This window comes from Aspergillus lucknowensis (genome assembly GCF_044049455.1).
Source record: "Aspergillus lucknowensis strain CBS 449.75 chromosome Unknown BJX67scaffold_2, whole genome shotgun sequence".
Classification (NCBI taxonomy): domain Eukaryota; kingdom Fungi; phylum Ascomycota; class Eurotiomycetes; order Eurotiales; family Aspergillaceae; genus Aspergillus; species Aspergillus lucknowensis.
Window position 1 is genome coordinate 196,287 of NW_027263546.1, and position 15,102 is coordinate 211,388.

Here is a 15,102-nt window from a genome sequence, read left to right on the forward strand (position 1 = left end):
GCCGCGTCTGTAAACACTGGCAAGCTGTAATTCAACAATCAAATCGTCTTCAACGCGCCTTATTTCTCTCCCCTGTCGACCTCAGTGCTGATGGAACTATTATACTGAACCCGCTTCTTCAAGATATCACTTGGCCGAAGGGCTTGCTATATGCGAACTCCCAGTGGGCTGATCGTGGCACTATCGAAGATACCGAACGGCAATCAGTATTGTATCTACATCCAGCCAAGTTAGGAAGTTTAGCAGACTCAGTTGCCAACAGCCGTCCGTCGTTACAAATGGCAACCTTCCCTCCCTACAAACCAGCATCGTGGATGGATATGTTCATTTCGCGTCCTCGTATGAAAAGCATAGTTGCTCGGAAGCCGCCTCTGGTTAATCCTTGGGGGCGATTTATTCTTCGGTCCTACGTCTTAGAGAGTGAAGAAGGCCTTACGTTTGGCGAACTCATATATCAATTGATCAAAATTATGGTGTATGAGGATAATATTGGCTTCGAAAACTGGATACTCGTTCTCCCCAGAACCTGCAGGCTAGAAATCTCATGAGCTCGGCGAAGTTCAGCTTCTGCGAAGTTGTGTGGCTCGCCGCCCGCCGGCAAAGAGGAAGACCATGGCGTTGACAATGGGTTCAAGCTGGCCTGTCTGAGAATAAGCTCGAACTATAACCCCACACTCGTCGTACAACTTTATTGAAGCTCGATGGTTACCGGCTAAGATAAGCATAATATCAGCAGAAGCGGTTAGAAGATGCAAGCAGCTGCGCTCTGACGTCGATCTAGAAGATTCTCGGCTCGCAGGAAATCAGAAGAAGCTCGGCTCCAGGAAGCCGATGATGGTAATCTCATAAAGTAATTCTGTTGGACCCTTAGACTTCATCACCTTGTTCTCGACAAATTGGGGCCCCTGTAATTGTTTCGCCTGAGGCCCGGGGAGTCCGCAAGCTTTCCCTGTCCGTGCACGGCCCGAAAGAACTCCGAGTGCCGATATGAGATTCGGGAAAGACTGGACCGACCGACAGGAATTTTTGGGTCGTTACTCGGTCATTGGGCAAGATAAAGAGATGTTGAAGGAAGGGGGAACGAATGATTCAAAATCTCCACGAAAGACGAGATGGTGGACGGCGGATTCCCCACCAAAGAAGGCGACACTTCCCGCTGCCGCCGGAGAATTACCCGTCTCAGCCAGGGAAAGACTTTGAGCTCTGGCACCGAAGAAGAGAAGCAGCCATCATTTCGTAAGCTTGGGGAACCCTGGGATTTGTGCACTTCTATGCCTAAAGCAAATGGAAAATATTCAACGGCGAAAAGGCTAAAATACCCTGCTATTGACCAGAATTAACCGGCATCACATTCCAGATTTGAGCCGGAGCCTTGGAGGCTCGGCCTTTCTCTTCACCAAGTATTCGACTCTGACCTTATACTCCCGGAACCGTTCAACGGGCAGTTGCTGCACGCTTGTTGGAGTGTAGATTTCGTCGACACAACGGAAATCATTGGATGAATTTCTCCGTTTGCCGGAGCACGTCGAGCTTTGACGCAGGCTTCAACAAACAAACCCCACATTGCGATAACGATCAACACTCTTTGAAGCTGAGGCTATGAAACAAAACGGACAAAATCCCTTCCATTGAGAGAGGCTCGATGAAAAACAGATGTGCTTCCGGCGAAGATCCGACCGGGATTGCTGCCAATGATGGAACCTCGTCGTCGTCAAAGGGACCCGCACCCGCACCAGAAGCGCCGGATAAATGGCCATTTTGAGGCGGGGCCCTGTGCATGCCACACCGTCCCTCCACCCCAATGCTCTTCCGCAGAGCGAGAATATGGGTCGGAATCGGCCAGGGCCTGAGTAATGCTGGCCCTTCTGGGACACTGCCCGCATGATTTACCCTCCCTTATTCGCGTCATGAAAAATTAACACCCGTATAACGCAGAGGGGCAAGTATTAAAGCTCGCGGGACCCCAACCTTTGTTATTCCTCCTCCTTACCCTCCCACCCCCTCCACCTCTGCGCCCTGTATCCTTGTTTTCGTTTGTTTTGTTCTCTCCGTTGTGAAGTCCATCGACCGAAAAACCATGGCTACTGCAACCGCTTTGGAGCACCAGAATATTGGTGTCTTCACTAACCCAAAGCATGACCTGTGGATCGCAGAGTCCAAACCCACACTCGAGGAGGTGAAAAGTGGCCAAGGTCTCAAGCCTGGAGAGGTCACCATCGAGGTGCGCAGCACCGGAATTTGCGGGTAAGTCGTCAGCCCCGCCGCATACATCGTGTCCCCGTGGTATTGTGGCCCCGCCAGGTTAACAATGTGCTCGCCAATTCTAGATCCGATGTTCACTTCTGGCATGCAGGATGCATTGGTCCCATGATCGTCACAGGAGACCATATCCTAGGTCACGAGTCCGCCGGAGAAGTGCTCGCGGTCGCTCCGGATGTCACATCGCTCAAGGTTGGAGACCGAGTTGCGATCGAACCCAACATTATCTGTAATGCCTGCGAACCGTGTCTGACCGGACGATACAATGGCTGTGAGAGGGTCGCTTTCCTTTCAACTCCGCCTGTGGACGGCTTGCTGCGGCGATATGTCAACCATCCCGCTATTTGGTGTCACAAGATTGGCGATATGAGCTACGAGGACGGTGCTCTCTTGGAACCGCTTAGCGTGTCTCTGGCTGCGATCGAACGCAGCGGCCTCCGTCTTGGTGACCCCTGCCTGATTACTGGCGCTGGTCCTATCGGTCTTATCACTCTCCTCAGTGCCCGCGCCGCCGGTGCTACCCCTCTGGTTATTACGGATATCGACGAGGGTCGCCTCAAGTTCGCAAAGGAGCTCGTGCCGGAAGTTCGTACGTACAAGGTTGAAATCGGCCTTTCTGCCGAGGAGAGTGCACAGGGTATTATCAACGCTTTCAACGATGGCCGAGGGGATGAACCCGATGCATTGAGGCCTCGGCTAGCTTTGGAGTGCACAGGTGTCGAGAGCAGCGTCGCTTCTGCCATTTGGAGTGTCAAGTTCGGCGGTAAAGTCTTTGTGATTGGTGTTGGCAAGAACGAGATGAAGATTCCCTTTATGCGCCTTAGCACCCAGGAGATTGATCTCCAGTACCAGTACCGTTACTGCAACACTTGGCCCCGCGCTATCCGTCTTGTGAAGAACGGTGTAATCGACCTAAAGAAGCTTGTTACCCACCGCTACGCGTTGGAGGATGCTTTGAAAGCTTTTGAGACGGCTGCGAACCCCAAGACAGGAGCCATCAAGGTTCAAATCATGAGCTCAGCTGCTGACGTCGAGGCTGCTTCCGCTGGTCAGAAGATCTAAGCCATGTCGGTATATGGTAGATACGGGGCGGGCGAGGGGGCGTTTCAAGGGTGGTGTGTCACCTTCGAGGCTTTGATACCATGGTCTTTTGTTCTCGTTCACTTCGAAGGCGTACTCGTATCATGTTGACACTGTTTTTGCGTTGTGACAATGACATCTGGAATGTTTTATGACGGCTTTGCTAGAGATGCATGCATGTTGAGACAATAGAGATTTTGCTAGAAATTGATTTCGTTTCCGTTTTGTTTTGCATCTGACTGATCATCTGTATGAAAAGCGAGGGGTGTGACAATCAAGGTCCTGAGGCGTCAAAAGTGCAGGCCCCAAGGTTCTTATCTCACCACGGGTGCTTCCCTTCCTTTCCTCTTCCGCAATGAGCTCAATGGATAATACCGAGGCTCCCCGCTTTTGTGTGATTGATCGATTATCGTCGTGAGAGGAAACAGGTGGATGATCAATTGGCTCCGTGCTGGATCTGGACGCCAGCTCGCCCATGGCCCAAGCTTCAGTGCGTCCACAGGCCTCATCCGTTTCCCGCAACAGAGCGTGAAGCAGATTTGGTTCCTGGGCATCTGGCGCATGCAACATTGAAAGTTTAGTTCGTTTTTCGTCGGAATTCCGACTGTCACTGTCTGCGGCGGTTAGGACGAAGATCTGCACCGCTAAATGCTTGGACACAACCTGACTAGGCCGGTTTCTGATACGATCGCCGATATTTGGCCGAGCTCCAGACTGCCACAGAGCGGGGATAATTGTCTTGAATTGCCATGGTCCCATGGCTTCGTCCTTGACTGCAGCAGGGAGAACCACAATGATCATGTTCCACGCATCCAGCGAGTGACAGGCCCATAGAAATAAGGGGTTCGCGCTTCTGCGATGGTGGGACCCGACTCCTGAGCCCCCAATCCCTTGCATCGTGAATCCGATCAAATATCCGGAGAGCTCTCGGCGGTCCCGCGATGCGAGCTTCCTTCCATTCTCGTCGCGTTCTCGCGGTGTCGGCCAGGCCCACCGTGACCATCAACCGTGTTTCGACACATCTTCTGTCATCATGCTGCCAATATATAAACAGCCGCGATCGCCCATGAAATGTCGTTGAATGGTCATCGGCCTACCTGAGAGTTTCCCGACTCAACTTCAAACCCCCCCCACCCCAAAAATGCTGGGGTCATTGCTCTTTCTGCCTCTTGTCGGAGCTGCGGTCATTGCATCAAGGGGAGATAGCCCAAGTTGCCCCGGATACAAGGCCTCGAACGTCCATGAGAGCGGCAATAGCTTGACGGCGCACTTGACCCTCGCTGGTGAGCCGTGTAACACATACGGTACAGATCTGAAAGATCTGAGGCTGCTGGTGGAGTACCAAACAGGTTAGTGTCTCAGGGGTTTACTTAGAATTGGCGCTTCGTCTTATACTTATCCGGCTCTTAGATGCACGACTCCACGTCAAGATCTATGATGCCAATGAACAGGTCTACCAGGTTCCCGAGTCTGTTCTCCCCCGTGTTGGCAGCGGCAACGGCCATCGCGGACGTTCTGCATTGAAGTTCGACTATGTGGAAGAGCCTTTCTCATTTACAGTGTCCAGAGGAGAGGAAGTTCTTTTCGACACCTCCGCCGCCAATCTCATTTTCCAATCTCAGTATTTAGGTCTTCGCACCTGGCTACCGGACGATGCCAACTTGTACGGCCTTGGAGAGCACACAGACTCCCTCCGATTGGAGCTGGACAATTACACCCGGACGCTGTGGAATCGCGATGCCTACTCGGTTCCTCCTCATAGCAACTTATACGGCAGCCATCCTGTGTACTACGACCATCGTGGCAGTGATGGCACCCATGGTGTTTTCTTGTTAAATTCGAACGGAATGGACATCAAGATCGACAAGACACCCGATGGAAAGCAGTACCTCGAATACAACACCCTTGGAGGCGTCTTTGACTTCTACTTCTTCACCGGTTCGACACCCAAGGAAGCTAGTATCCAGTACGCGGAAATCGTCGGACTCCCCGCCATGCAGAGCTACTGGACATTCGGTGTATGTTAAGCCCGTATCCCAAGCTGCTCGGCCAATACTGGGTTCGGCAAAGGTAGTCGCTGCGACTAACTTTATGCAGTTCCACCAATGCAGATACGGCTATCGTGATGTCTTCCAAGTAGCTGAGGTCGTTTACAATTACAGCAAAGCCGGAATCCCGTTGGAGACTATGTGGACTGATATTGACTACATGGAACTGCGAAGGGTGTTCACTCTCGACCCAGAAAGGTTCCCTCTTGAGCGCATGCGTGAGCTGGTAGATTACCTCCATGACCATGACCAGCACTATATCGTTATGGTTGATCCTGCTGTGAGTACGATCGGTAAGTTTTCCCTGCCCCGCATACTTGGCTGGCGTTGACGAGAACATAGACAACCCCGGTTACAACCGAGGCATTGAACAGGATATCTTCCTCAAGACCCAGAACGGCAGTTTGTACAAAGGTAACGAGCAATCCACTTTCCTGCGGAAAACAAGCTGACCCATGTTTAGGTGCCGTCTGGCCTGGTGTGACTGTCTATCCTGACTGGTTCCACCCGGGGATTGAGGAGTATTGGAACGGAGAATTCAACGAGTTTTTCGATGCTGAGACTGGCGTCGATATTGACGGTCTGTGGATTGACATGAACGAGGCTGCAAACTTTTGTCCGTTTCCCTGCACCGATCCGGAGAAATACGCCCTCGAGAATGACCTCCCACCTGCGCCACCACCTGTCCGGCCCAACAATCCCCGCCCACTACCTGGATTTCCCGACGATTTCCAGCCGGCTCCCTCGAAACGATCGGTGAAGAGGGCGCATGGCGACAAGCTTGGACTGCCTGGCCGCAACCTTCTCTCTCCACCGTATTCGATTCAGAATGCCGCGGGACCCATAAGTATGAACACGATTCAGACCAACGTTGTTCACGCGGAAGGATATGTTGAATATGATACCCACAATCTCTACGGTACCAGTAAGTATGAAAATGCTCAGCGGGATGCCACGCGGTCTGACCAATAATCCAGTGATGAGCTCAGCTTCCCGAGTTGCAATGCAGCAGCGTCGCCCCGGCGTTAGGCCTCTAATCATCACTCGTAGTACGTACGCAGGTGCTGGAGCACATGTTGGACATTGGTAAGAAGATGTTGCCAGTTGATATGAACCGACACTAATACTCTGCAGGCTCGGTGACAATCTTAGCACGTGGGAACAGTACCGCATCTCCATCGCCCAGATCCAGGCTTTTGCCTCGATGTTCCAGATTCCCATGGTGGGAGCTGATGTCTGTGGTTTCGGTGGGAATACCACTGAAGAACTCTGCGCTCGATGGGCATCCCTCGGAGCCTTCTATACTTTCTACCGTAATCACAACGAGATTACCGCCAACTCTCAGGAATACTACCTCTGGCCTACAGTGACGGAGTCCGCCATCAAAGCCCTTGATATCCGGTATAGACTACTTGACTATATCTACACTGCCTTCCATAAACAGTCTCAGACCGGCGAGCCCTTCTTGCAGCCGTTCTTCTATCTCTACCCCGAGGACGAGAACACGTTTTCGAACCACTTGCAATTCTTCTACGGCGATGCGCTTCTCATCAGCCCGGTCACTGAAGAGGGCTCCACCTCCGTTGAGGCATACTTCCCCAATGACATCTTCTACGACTGGTATACCGGCGCCGCTCTCCACGGTCAGGGTGAAACAGTCACCCTCACGGACATTGACATCACTCATATCCCCATCCACATCCGAGGCGGCAGTATCATCCCCGTCCGATCGTCCGGCGCAAAGACAACCACGGAGCTGCGCAATAAGAGCTTCCAGCTCATCATCGCCCCAGGCCAGGACGGAACAGCCTCAGGAAGTCTCTACCTCGACGATGGGGACTCGGTCGAGCAGATCCTCACAGCCGAGATTGAGTTCGAGTACCGTCACGGTATCCTTTCAGTCAAGGGTAGCTTGGGTCGTAACATCCCCGTTGATCTCGAGAGCGTTACGCTACTTGGCGGGACATCAACTCTCTCCACCGGGGAGCAGAAGCAGGTCATCCAGACGAAATTGGAGCTTACTGAGCCCACGCAGGTGAAACTGGCTTAAGGGCAAGACGTATGTTGTTCAATGGTTAACCGTTGCCCTTGTGTTAAAGCACATTTGCTTTAGACTGGGCGCGCAATCGAAACCATATCCTGCTTCGTACTCATGTATATAGTCCAAAATCAGTTTATTCATAGATCAGACGCGTATACACAAACGTCTCGTGCGATGCGTGCCGTCTGAACGTCCGTCTCAAGCACACCAGGAATGTAAGGGATAATGGGGCTGTCAACAAGCCCCGTGTGATCAAGGAGGCAAGGGTTCTCCCCTGCATCCCTACGTACCTCCCACCTGCCACAGAGTCACTTCACCATAAAAATTCCCCATTTCCATCCCAATATCTATTCCTCCTTCACTTGACAGATACAGCAGACACCTCTCGTCCATCACACCACCATCACACCGCAACCCAAATCCAAATACGACATCCAAGAAAACAACCGAAAATGCACCTCAACCTCCCAACATTCCTCCTAACAGCCCTCTCCCTAACCACCACATCCTCCGCCGGAAGACCATACTTCTGCCCACTCGCACTCGACTCCAAGATGCTGCAGTACCCCTTCTGCTGCGATGGCTTTGTCCCCGCGCGAGACTCGAAGCTCTCGATGGAAGGTGTCAATTGTACGTTGGATGTTGCCTTTGTTTTTTTTTTTTCTTTTTTTTGTTTTTTTTTTGTTTTGCCCTCCCACCGGGTCTGTTTGAGAAGATGCAATGTTGACGCGATGGGCAGGCATTGATATTCGTGCCGAGGAGGACTTCACGAGGGAGTGCCCTAAGGGTGGGACGCCGAAGTGTTGTTATACTATTGTGAGTGATACTTCTATAAGGTGGCGATGGGACTGTGAGGCTGACGAGTTTCGCGTGTAGGGAGCCGCTGTTATTTGTTCGACAGAGGTTGGAGAAGGGATGGAATAGATCGAGGTCGTTGGCATTGTGGAAGGAAAGGGAGGCTCCCTGCGATCATTGTTGAATTGATATTGGTCCGGCTAGATGAAGGGAATAAGGTTATCTAGATTCCGAGGCTAGGTTCCATCAACTCTTCCGCGTTTAATCGAAACACCCTCTCGGCTAGAGCCTGCGAGCCGCATAATCCGAGACACAGCTCCGTGAAGGGCTTGATGTCGATACCAGAGAACCTCGTATGCGGCCAGTCTGTAGCATAGAGCACCTTGTTAGGCGCCTGCCGCAAAAACTCCCGAATCATGATTTCGAGATCTCGGTACCCTTCATCCATGCTAAGCCGATACGGGGCTGAGATCTTCACATACGTCCTCTCGGACTGAAGTAAGGATATCAATGACGAGAAGCCAGGGAGAGAGTACGGATCGAAAGAGCCTCCCTGCTCCCAAGGCACCTTGCCGAGCTCCGGGCCGCCAAAGTGGTCAATGCAGATTTTGACACCGAGATGCGGGATGATTTCCTCCAGAAGAGGAATTGTCCTCATGGACGTGTGTATTTGAAGCATCCAGCCCAACGAACGGATGAGGCGAGCGTGTTCTGACAGGGTCGACTCGAGCTCCGCACGTGAGGGCACCTTGCCTGATGATTTGAAGTTCACGCGTACACCGCGCACTCCCAGGGAGTGCCATTCTGTCAGTGTTTTGATATCGGTATTATCCGGGTCTATAACGACCACCCCTCGCCCGCGGGAAGGTCCAATGCGCCGGAGGGCGTCAAGGAGACATGAATTGTCGAATCCGTAGATAGACGGCTGCACGAGGACGACGTTCTCAACTCCTATAGACGCTTCAAAGGCCATGGCGTCGCCGATGGTGTGGGGCGTGGGCTTGTATGCTGCATCGGCGACAACTGGGTATCGAGTTTCCACGACATGCATGTGGCTGTCCCACGCTTTGGCTGGTAGTCTGCGCTTCGGCGGTTCACAATTCCTGTCCTTCGGGGGCGGAATACTTAAAAACGCCTTGGGGTATCTGAAGACATCCAATCTGCGTTTGATAGAGGTGGCTCCCCGAACGGAGGGTGCAGCCCGTAGCGTGTGTAGCCATGTCGAAAAGCAAGGTTGAACTGCCATGGTCATGATGTAGGCGCTGTTTGCACTCTTGTTTAGTCTCAGCACATCCCTGGCAGAGCTGTATTTAACGCAGGAGACTCAGACCCCTCAGCCCACAATGAATGCATTTGTAATTCCATCGAGGACGACTGATCTGACGGAAAGCGGCGGGAGAGCAGCGAAATCCGGAGCCGAGCACGAGGGGAGCCAATCGACAGTGCTCACGTTCGCTCCGAAGCATCGGCAGACGGGATCAAGCCTTGGAAATGGCCTTCGTAATGGTCATTATTATTTCGGCGCTTTTTTTCACAGGCCTCGACATTTGAATCTGGTGGATCTGCCGAGAGAAGCTCAAGACTTTCCCAAGCTGCCAGTGTGAACAATACATTGGTGAGGCCTGTCTTTGATATGCCATGCTGCATATCGCATCATCTCGATCTCAATGGCAACAAGTAACCCCAGAAGGTTGAGGGACGTGAAGCTGAAGTTGTGGAGTTCGGAAGTTGGCCGAGCTGACTCGGACGCTGGAGACCTGCATCCCACTCACCAACTCCTTGGCCTTCAATCTCCCGAATCGTCTGCTGTTACCGTACCTCTGATTTCAAGCGACGGACGGAGTCCAGCCGAGATACCCGTTTTTTGGACTGCCCCGCCTCGAAGCCCGGCATGAGGCTCTCGATACCGGAGAGCTGGCGGTGGGCCGCTAATCCCTTCCACACCTTTGTCATTATCACCATCGCCTGCGGAAGTATTCCTAAAGGTACCGGCCCTTCTCCCAATCCTCACTCGATTCTGGGTTCCCCTCCTAATATGGGGATCCTCAAGGCTACGATGAAGGCGGATACAGTGCTTCCGTGCGCCTTGATTCCTTCATGACCGACTTCAACCTCCTGTCCTCGAATTGGACGAATAATAAGACTGGATTGGCGAACCGTACGGCGAATATAACCTCCTTCAATGTTCTGGGAGCGGCACTGGGAGCCTTGATCTCTCTGTACTTGAATGACCGTTTGGGAAGGTTACGATCATGGCGTTTGGCTTGCCTAGTCTGGGCATCTGGAAACTTCATCCAAGTGTTCTCTTCTGGCATCTATGGGTTATTGCTCTTCGCCAGGATATGGGGCGGGCTCGGTGCTGGGGCGTTGACCGTCGTGACGCCACTGTACCTGTCTGAAATTGGTTAGTGATGCCGTGCCTTGCAATTGAACTTGTCGAACTCACACACTATCAGCCCCCGCACGTACGAGAGGTCTGGTTGTGAGTATCTACATGGTTGTTCTGCTGGCTGTTTTGGCTCTAGGTAAGTCTATGCCTCCTAAACAATCTTCCAGCTCGGAGCTCATATTGATGACACCTAGGCTTCTTCATCAACTACGCTGCCAGTATTCACATGGCCCCAACGCGCACGCAATACCGCTTGGTGCAATCGATACCTCTAATTCCCGTCGGAGTCGCCTTCTTTGCCTCATTCTTCCTATCCGAAACCCCGCGCTATCTCGTTTCTCAACACCGCCCCGATGAAGGCCGAGCAATCCTCGCCCGTCTCCGCGGAAAGGATCCCAAGTCCCCCGAAATAAAGGAGGAATTTGCCCTCATAACCACCCAAGCACGCCTCAAAGAAGCCGACAACAACTCACCCTCGTCTGCTACCACCTCCAATTGGACGGCCTTTAAAGAAACCCAATCGAACCCCAACTACCGCCAGCGCTTCTGGCTCCTAATGGCCATGCAGACAATATCCCAGTGGACCGGCGGCAACGGTATAACATACTACGTCTCGAGCATCTTCGAATCCGCCGGTGTCACAGGGAATGCTACTTCTCTCGTCTCCTCAGGCGCGTATGGGATCGTCAAGCTCGTTTTTACAATGGCGTTCACATGGGGATTAATCGACTACCTAGGGCGCCGGCGCTGCGCCCTCGTAGGTCTCTCCCTCCAGCTCGCAGCACACGTCTACCTAGCCTGCTACATGGGCATCCTCCGATCTAGTTCCAACTCCTCCGAAACAACCAACAAGTCTGCTTCCGACGCAGCCATAGCCTCCATATTTGTCTACGCTGTCGGCTGGTCCGTCGGCCTCTGCACAATCCCGTACCTATACGGCACGGAGATCTTCCCAACGCGCATCCGCAATGTCAGTTATGCAGCCAGTATGTCGTTGCACTGGTTCTTCCAGTTCGCTGTTGTGCGGGTCACGCCGAACATGTTTGTTTCATTGCATGATTGGGGCGCATACCTGTTTTGGGCCCTGGTTTGTTTTGTCGGCCTGATCGTTCTCGGTGTCTGGATGCCTGAGACGAAGGGGGTGCCCATCGAGCAGATGGGGGAGCTTTTCGAGGGCAAGTGGTATTTAAGGTGGCGTTCACAGATTAAGAAGGATGAGAGAGAGCATGGCGAATGAAGATGACTCTTCGAAATCATCTCGCGCTTCTTTGCATGAAATCCGGTATATACCCATTGGTTTTACTTGCATATGTACAGTAATTATTCGAACCCGCTATACACCCTTTCGCACATTGGATTCACATACAACATGATATTGGTCTTTCTTCCCTCATACTAATCGCACTCAAGGCCGGCCAACCCACCCATACACATCCTCTGGCGTCATGTTCGTCGTAATTGGCTCCGCATACGAAAACGCCTCAAATACCTCTGGAGTAATCTCGTAATAAGCAGAGTTCTCCATTGACATCAACGCTTCGGGTAATCCGCCGAGATGGCGCATCCCTCCTAGCCGCGGAAGATTCGAATCAGAGGCGTCGAGCTCTGGCCGCGCCATGGGCTGTTGTTGTTGGAACGGGTAGAGCGCTGTGGCTGTATGGACGCTCGTGATAGACGGATCGCGTGTTTGCGACGGGACTAGAGGAGAAGCGCTTTGGAGGTGTTTGCTGGGAGAGCGGTCATGCGGCGTCGAGGAGTGTGATGGTTGGGTTGAAGGCTGTTGTGGTATTGATAGGTCGATCTGGAGGTCAGCCTGAAGGCGTTGGATCTCTTGGTATACGAGGGTCATGGCGGTCGTGATCACTGGAAGGGAGTTAGTTACGTAAACTTGAAGGAACAAGCATAAATCAATGACAGCAGGGAAAGAACGTACCGGGACTGGAAATCTTGACCCGCTCCAGTGCAAATATGCAGAACGTGAGCTTATCCAGTGTTCCCGGCGCAGCATACTTCAGAGCCTGTATCTCGAGTAGAAAAATAGATGCGGCTGTATAGATACTATAGGCGATCGAGAGGACGACGTGATTATCTCCAAAGGTACGGCGGTACATTTCAAATATAGAGAGGATTGCGGTAGCAGAAGTAATGCAATGGACTAGGTGGCTCTTATCGTAAGCTTCTCGGCCCCATTTTGAACAGAGGATGGGTCGGTGGATGAGGATGTTGAGAGTATGATAGATACAGCTTGTAATCAAGTTAGTCTGAGGTCAGGCGAATAAAGTCCACAAGGTGACGTACTTCAAGGTCACGATGTGACTCGGTGGGGAGTAAGGAGGCAATTCAGTTGGAAGGAGCTTTAAATGCTCTGGTAATTCATCCCACCACCCCACGAGATTCCGAGATTGCTCGCGAACACAGGTATGGAACTCCGCTTCAGACGCCTGGCGGTTATGATCATAGATGTGAATCAGAATCTGGTTGAGAATCTCCATTAGTCCGCACATCTGCACGAAGCAGGAGGTAGAGTGGGCCGGAGCTTGGGGATAGTGGGTGCCTTCGGGAAAAACCACCCCGTGGGGTGTCCAGGGCTCTAGCTCAGACGTGTCATCCAAGATCGTCCGCGGAGGGCAGCCTTGAGAGCTCTGCAATATCGGGGATCTGCCGAAGTACAAAGACATCATCTTATCCCAGAAGTAGCAGCTCCAAAACAGGCGATTTCGGATTTCAATATCCTCGTCACTAAGCTGGGCAGAATCCGAGTACTTTCGGCTATCGATGGTGATTCCGAGGTCATCTAGCATTCGAAATGCCATTCCGCTGTACAGCCACGCCTCGGTTTTGTTTCCCTGTCCACACTCCCGTGCACTGAGAAGGAGCAGAGTCTGGATGGTCGGAATTCCCACGTAGCCTTCCTTCAACGAGTCATAAATGCCTGACACTGCTCGATGAGAGAACACAGCACCACCCTCGTACGATTCTAGAATAGCGGCAATTGTGGGCTCAGCTCTGCACCACCGTACCGAATGAGAGAGTATTGCATTTAGCAGGGCATCGGAATAATAAGGACCGTTCAGTTTCATGTCACCTTCGACATATGTAAGTTAGCTAAGCTAGGAATTGGTCTGCGGAGGATAGTTCACATACGTGTAAACGCGGGTCTATAGACAAAATTGAAGAGTGGTTGGATCCAGCACCAGTGTGAATCGAGGAGATATTGAAAGGGTTCCTGCAAGGGCAGCTTTGGTTAGAGAACTACAGGCTCTATCCACAAAGTTCAATATGGTGAAAACTTACAGGCATACTGGCCAACTGCTCAATTGCTCGCTCTCGCCACGCATTCTTGACGAGCCTTTCCTTGCGCTCCCCTACTTGCACAGCAAGTTGGGAGCTCGAGGTGGCCGGACTCAGAGCACCACTTGGAAGTTGGAATAAGCTCGTTGGTCCGTGGAAAGATATCCGGCCGTCATGCTCAACCTTCAACCCTTCGAAATCTCTCGCTAAGTCATGGTCATCGCCTACGTTACAATCCCGACGATTCGACGTCATGGGCTTCAAGCTGGCCTTCTTTGACGCCGCAGAGGATGAGGTCCCCTCCGCTGTGTGCGGGGATTGCTGGCTTGGCAGCTTTGCCAGGGCATCCTCTAGCTCTGCAACTCGCGCCTCCAGTTGCTTGGTATAGGATAAGCTGGGAGCTCTAAAGGGAAGAGGCGTCAGGAAGCGAGAACGAAGATCAGCGAGAGGCTTAGAGAAGGCTAGCCAACGAGAATGAAGAGAGATGAAAAAAAGGAAGAGAATTTTCTTTTGCTTTGACACGATTGGAGCTGGTCGACTCACAGGCTGTAAACGCATGGAGTCCCGCGTGCGGCACATCGCGAACAGGTCGGGCTGGCTCCGTTGCATTTCACCTAAGCGAGTGATTACCAGTTAGCGAGGACAAAAGCGCACTCCGGAACCTTTCCGACGAGCTTCAGAGGGTGATAAATGGGGAGAAGAACCCACTTTGCGCTTGCGACACCCCTCACAGGAAAAGGCACTCTTTCGGGAAGGATTGGGCTTCACTGGCACGTCGGCCATAGCCGAAGAACGGGCTTCGTTGACCATGAAAAGGCCACCGTGATCGCCATGAAGACGAGAGTCAGGAAAGGAGAGGAGAGACGGCTGTCGGACAGCCTGCTTGATTATAATGCGCCCTCTGCTCCCGAAAACTCGCGAGTCTAACAAACTCAAAGGAGTAGACAGCCACACGAGTCAAATTCTGACAGTCCCATTCTCCTTGTCAAGGCTCAGCGACAGCTGCAGCGGAGGGGCCCCCAGCTGGAGTCTTGGGGCGCCTGGACCTGAGGGAGTGGCAGGGCACAGCTTCTGTGACAAAATCCACGACGGGATTGAAGAAGATTGGCTGCTTCAGGAAGGTTTGACGATCAGCGGCGAATCAGCGGTCCCACGATGGGCCTTGCTCACCCTCCGGCCCTCTGGTACGGCTGTTCAGT

At 52.4% G+C, this 15,102-nt stretch overlaps 6 protein-coding genes across 6 annotated transcripts; 4 read left to right on the plus strand and 2 right to left on the minus strand.

Annotated features, from left to right (window-relative positions):
• Positions 1 to 1,980: 1,980 nt before the first annotated feature.
• On the plus strand, positions 1,981 to 3,452 carry BJX67DRAFT_88911 (NAD(P)-dependent alcohol dehydrogenase). The gene is made up of 2 exons (XM_071035591.1): positions 1,981 to 2,244; positions 2,328 to 3,452. The coding sequence occupies exons 1-2, from the start codon at positions 2,078 to 2,080 to the stop codon at positions 3,319 to 3,321; spliced, it is 1,161 nt and encodes a 386-aa protein (XP_070890812.1). The 5' UTR covers positions 1,981 to 2,077; the 3' UTR covers positions 3,322 to 3,452.
• Positions 3,453 to 4,277: 825 nt separating this feature from the next.
• On the plus strand, positions 4,278 to 8,099 carry agdC (putative alpha-glucosidase). The gene is made up of 7 exons (XM_071027818.1): positions 4,278 to 4,688; positions 4,750 to 5,357; positions 5,437 to 5,680; positions 5,730 to 5,801; positions 5,851 to 6,312; positions 6,365 to 6,473; positions 6,522 to 8,099. Exons 1-7 carry the CDS (start codon positions 4,421 to 4,423, stop codon positions 7,435 to 7,437), a joined length of 2,679 nt encoding a protein of 892 aa, XP_070890813.1. The 5' UTR covers positions 4,278 to 4,420; the 3' UTR covers positions 7,438 to 8,099.
• BJX67DRAFT_88957 (uncharacterized protein) lies at positions 7,660 to 8,375 on the plus strand. The gene is made up of 2 exons (XM_071035592.1): positions 7,660 to 8,058; positions 8,168 to 8,375. Exons 1-2 carry the CDS (start codon positions 7,881 to 7,883, stop codon positions 8,302 to 8,304), a joined length of 315 nt encoding a protein of 104 aa, XP_070890814.1. The 5' UTR covers positions 7,660 to 7,880; the 3' UTR covers positions 8,305 to 8,375.
• A 71-nt stretch (positions 8,376 to 8,446) lies between these two features.
• BJX67DRAFT_376697 (putative TIM barrel metal-dependent hydrolase) lies at positions 8,447 to 9,469 on the minus strand (the record flags this gene model as incomplete). Its single annotated transcript, XM_071031933.1, has 1 exon — positions 8,447 to 9,469. One exon carries the CDS (start codon positions 9,467 to 9,469, stop codon positions 8,447 to 8,449), a length of 1,023 nt encoding a protein of 340 aa, XP_070890815.1.
• Positions 9,470 to 10,114: 645 nt separating this feature from the next.
• BJX67DRAFT_376698 (putative MFS quinate transporter) lies at positions 10,115 to 11,849 on the plus strand (the record flags this gene model as incomplete). Its single annotated transcript, XM_071031934.1, has 4 exons — positions 10,115 to 10,208; positions 10,274 to 10,627; positions 10,680 to 10,748; positions 10,807 to 11,849. The coding sequence occupies 4 exons, from the start codon at positions 10,115 to 10,117 to the stop codon at positions 11,847 to 11,849; spliced, it is 1,560 nt and encodes a 519-aa protein (XP_070890816.1).
• Positions 11,804 to 15,076, minus strand: BJX67DRAFT_340770 (putative C6 transcription factor). Its single transcript, XM_071027819.1, has 7 exons — positions 14,612 to 15,076; positions 14,447 to 14,517; positions 13,907 to 14,306; positions 13,757 to 13,838; positions 12,911 to 13,697; positions 12,546 to 12,856; positions 11,804 to 12,475 (listed from the first exon to the last, which is right to left on the minus strand). The coding sequence occupies exons 1-7, from the start codon at positions 14,711 to 14,713 to the stop codon at positions 12,018 to 12,020; spliced, it is 2,211 nt and encodes a 736-aa protein (XP_070890817.1). The 5' UTR covers positions 14,714 to 15,076; the 3' UTR covers positions 11,804 to 12,017.
• Positions 15,077 to 15,102: the final 26 nt, after the last annotated feature.